Source organism: Phacochoerus africanus, chromosome 5 (genome assembly GCF_016906955.1).
Source record: "Phacochoerus africanus isolate WHEZ1 chromosome 5, ROS_Pafr_v1, whole genome shotgun sequence".
Taxonomy (NCBI): Eukaryota; Metazoa; Chordata; class Mammalia; order Artiodactyla; family Suidae; genus Phacochoerus; species Phacochoerus africanus.
The window spans coordinates 12069856-12071988 of record NC_062548.1 but is presented as its reverse complement, the minus strand read 5'-3'; the positions used below and the strand labels follow the sequence as shown (position 1 = coordinate 12071988).

General features: G+C 66.2%; 1 protein-coding gene across 1 annotated transcript; it reads left to right on the top strand.

Annotated features, from left to right (window-relative positions):
• Nucleotides 1–220: 220 nt before the first annotated feature.
• Nucleotides 221–1601, top strand: CLDN3 (claudin 3). The gene has a single exon (XM_047779872.1). The coding sequence runs from the start codon at nucleotides 570–572 to the stop codon at nucleotides 1233–1235; it is 666 nt and encodes a 221-aa protein (XP_047635828.1). The 5' UTR covers nucleotides 221–569; the 3' UTR covers nucleotides 1236–1601.
• Nucleotides 1602–2133: the final 532 nt, after the last annotated feature.

Sequence of the window (2133 nt, the reverse complement as noted above, 5' to 3'; positions counted from 1 at the left end):
CTCCCGTGCCAAAGGCGCTGAAAATAGGGAGGTCGGGTAGGGAAGTGTTAAGTAGGTTGTGCTTTTCACCCCATTCCCGGGAGAATTCGTTCCCGAGCAGTGGGGGACCAGGAGCGAGGGGCGGGGGCTCAGGTCCTGGCCCCGCCCTCTCTTGGCACCCCCCACCCCCGCGCCGAGAGCCACTCCTAGCCAAGTCCTTCCTCCCAGGGCGCCCAGTGAAGGTGGGAAGAGGGGCCACGTCACTGTCCCCAGGCCGGGGAGAACGCGGCTCCGCCCCTCCCGCCCCCGCCGGAGTGCTGGGCCCGGATCGAAGACCAACCGGCCCCAGCCCAGGGCCAGCCCAGTCGCCCGCGCCCGCCTACAAAGCCACAAGCAGGTGCAGGCGCAGCCGCTGCGCGAGCGGGCAGAGCCGTTAGCGCGCGCGCGGTCCTCGTGTCCGTCTATCCGTCCGTCCGTCGGGGCGTCCATCCAGCGGCGCAGAGCCGTTCGCAACCAGGCCCCAGCGGCCCCGGCCCCTCGTCGTCCCGCACCCGGAGCTGCCCGGCCGAGCCGGCTTTGGAGCAGCAGCCATGTCCATGGGCCTGGAGATCGCGGGCACCTCGCTAGCCGTCATGGGCTGGCTGGGCACCATCGTGTGCTGCGCGCTGCCCATGTGGCGCGTCACGGCCTTCATCGGCAGCAGCATTATCACAGCGCAGATCACCTGGGAGGGCCTGTGGATGAACTGCGTGGTGCAGAGCACGGGCCAGATGCAGTGCAAAGTGTACGACTCGCTGCTGGCGCTGCCGCAGGACCTGCAGGCGGCCCGCGCCCTCATCGTCGTCGCCATCCTGCTGGCCGCCTTTGGGCTCCTTGTGGCGCTTGTGGGCGCCCAGTGCACCAACTGCGTGCAGGACGACACGGCCAAAGCCAAGATCACCATCGTGGCGGGCGTGCTCTTTCTGCTGGCCGCCTTGCTCACCCTCGTGCCGGTGTCCTGGTCGGCCAACACCATCATCCGGGACTTCTACAATCCCTTGGTGCCCGACGCGCAAAAGCGCGAGATGGGCTCCGCGCTGTACGTGGGCTGGGCGGCCGCCGCGCTGCAGCTGCTGGGGGGCGCGCTGCTCTGCTGCTCGTGCCCGCCGAGAGAAAAGAAGTACACGCCCGCCAAGATCCTCTACTCCGCGCCGCGCTCCACCGTCGGGCCGGGCACCGGCACCGGCACGGCCTACGACCGCAAGGACTACGTATGAGGGGGCAGCCGCGGAGAGTCCCCACCACCCCCACGAGCTGGTGCGCCCACCAGTCCTGCGTGCGGCCTTGCATCCGAGACCAGCCCACCCAAATGCTAGGCAGCTCTCTCGCCGGACTGGGAGGGGCCCGCCCGGTGTCACCCTCCCCAGCTGCCACCCCTCCTCGGGCCGGGGAGCGGGATTGCGGAGCCCAGAGACCAGTCAGCACGGACCATGAAACCTCGCCCCTCTGGAGCGCGGGGCCGGGGTGACCGCCGCTACTTGCCTGCCCCGTCGGGCTGTGGCCTCAGAGCCCTCGTTGGGCAGGGACCCGCAGTCTTGAAAAGGGCCACTTGATATTTTTCAATAAAAACCTTTCGTTTTGCAGTTGCCGGCGCCTCCTTGTCCCGAGTGCCGACAGGCCTCCTCCGCCTTGCGGAGCGCCCCCGCCAGGGTTGGCCTTGGCTGGATTCTGCTTTCCCGCCGCCCAATAGGAAGCTGAGAGAGGGCTAGTTTCGGTAGCTTAGAAAGTAGGGTTGTAAATGGGGCTGAGTGCTCGCTAGCCAGGTGGCCCTTTGACCTAGTCACTGGGGGTTCAGACGGGGAAGGCCCCATCTCGAGCGGCGGATGTGAGCGCTTCCAGGCACCGGGAAGAGGGAGGAGAGTTCAGGGACCCCCTTCTCCAGGGTTTGTGCCTGGAGCGCCGGCGGTCCACAGGGCTCCTGCGCACCTGGATGGCCCCTGTGGCCGGTGAAAGAGCACATTCAATGCTACGATTTCATATTTGAGAAAAGAGAACAAAAAGATCTATTGTTCTGGTAAAAACACCCCCCAAAGGAAGCTGGGTGGAATCTTTGCACTAGAATGGAGAGAGGGGAGACAGGCCGGCGACATTTTCTTCCTGAAACCCTTGAGGGAG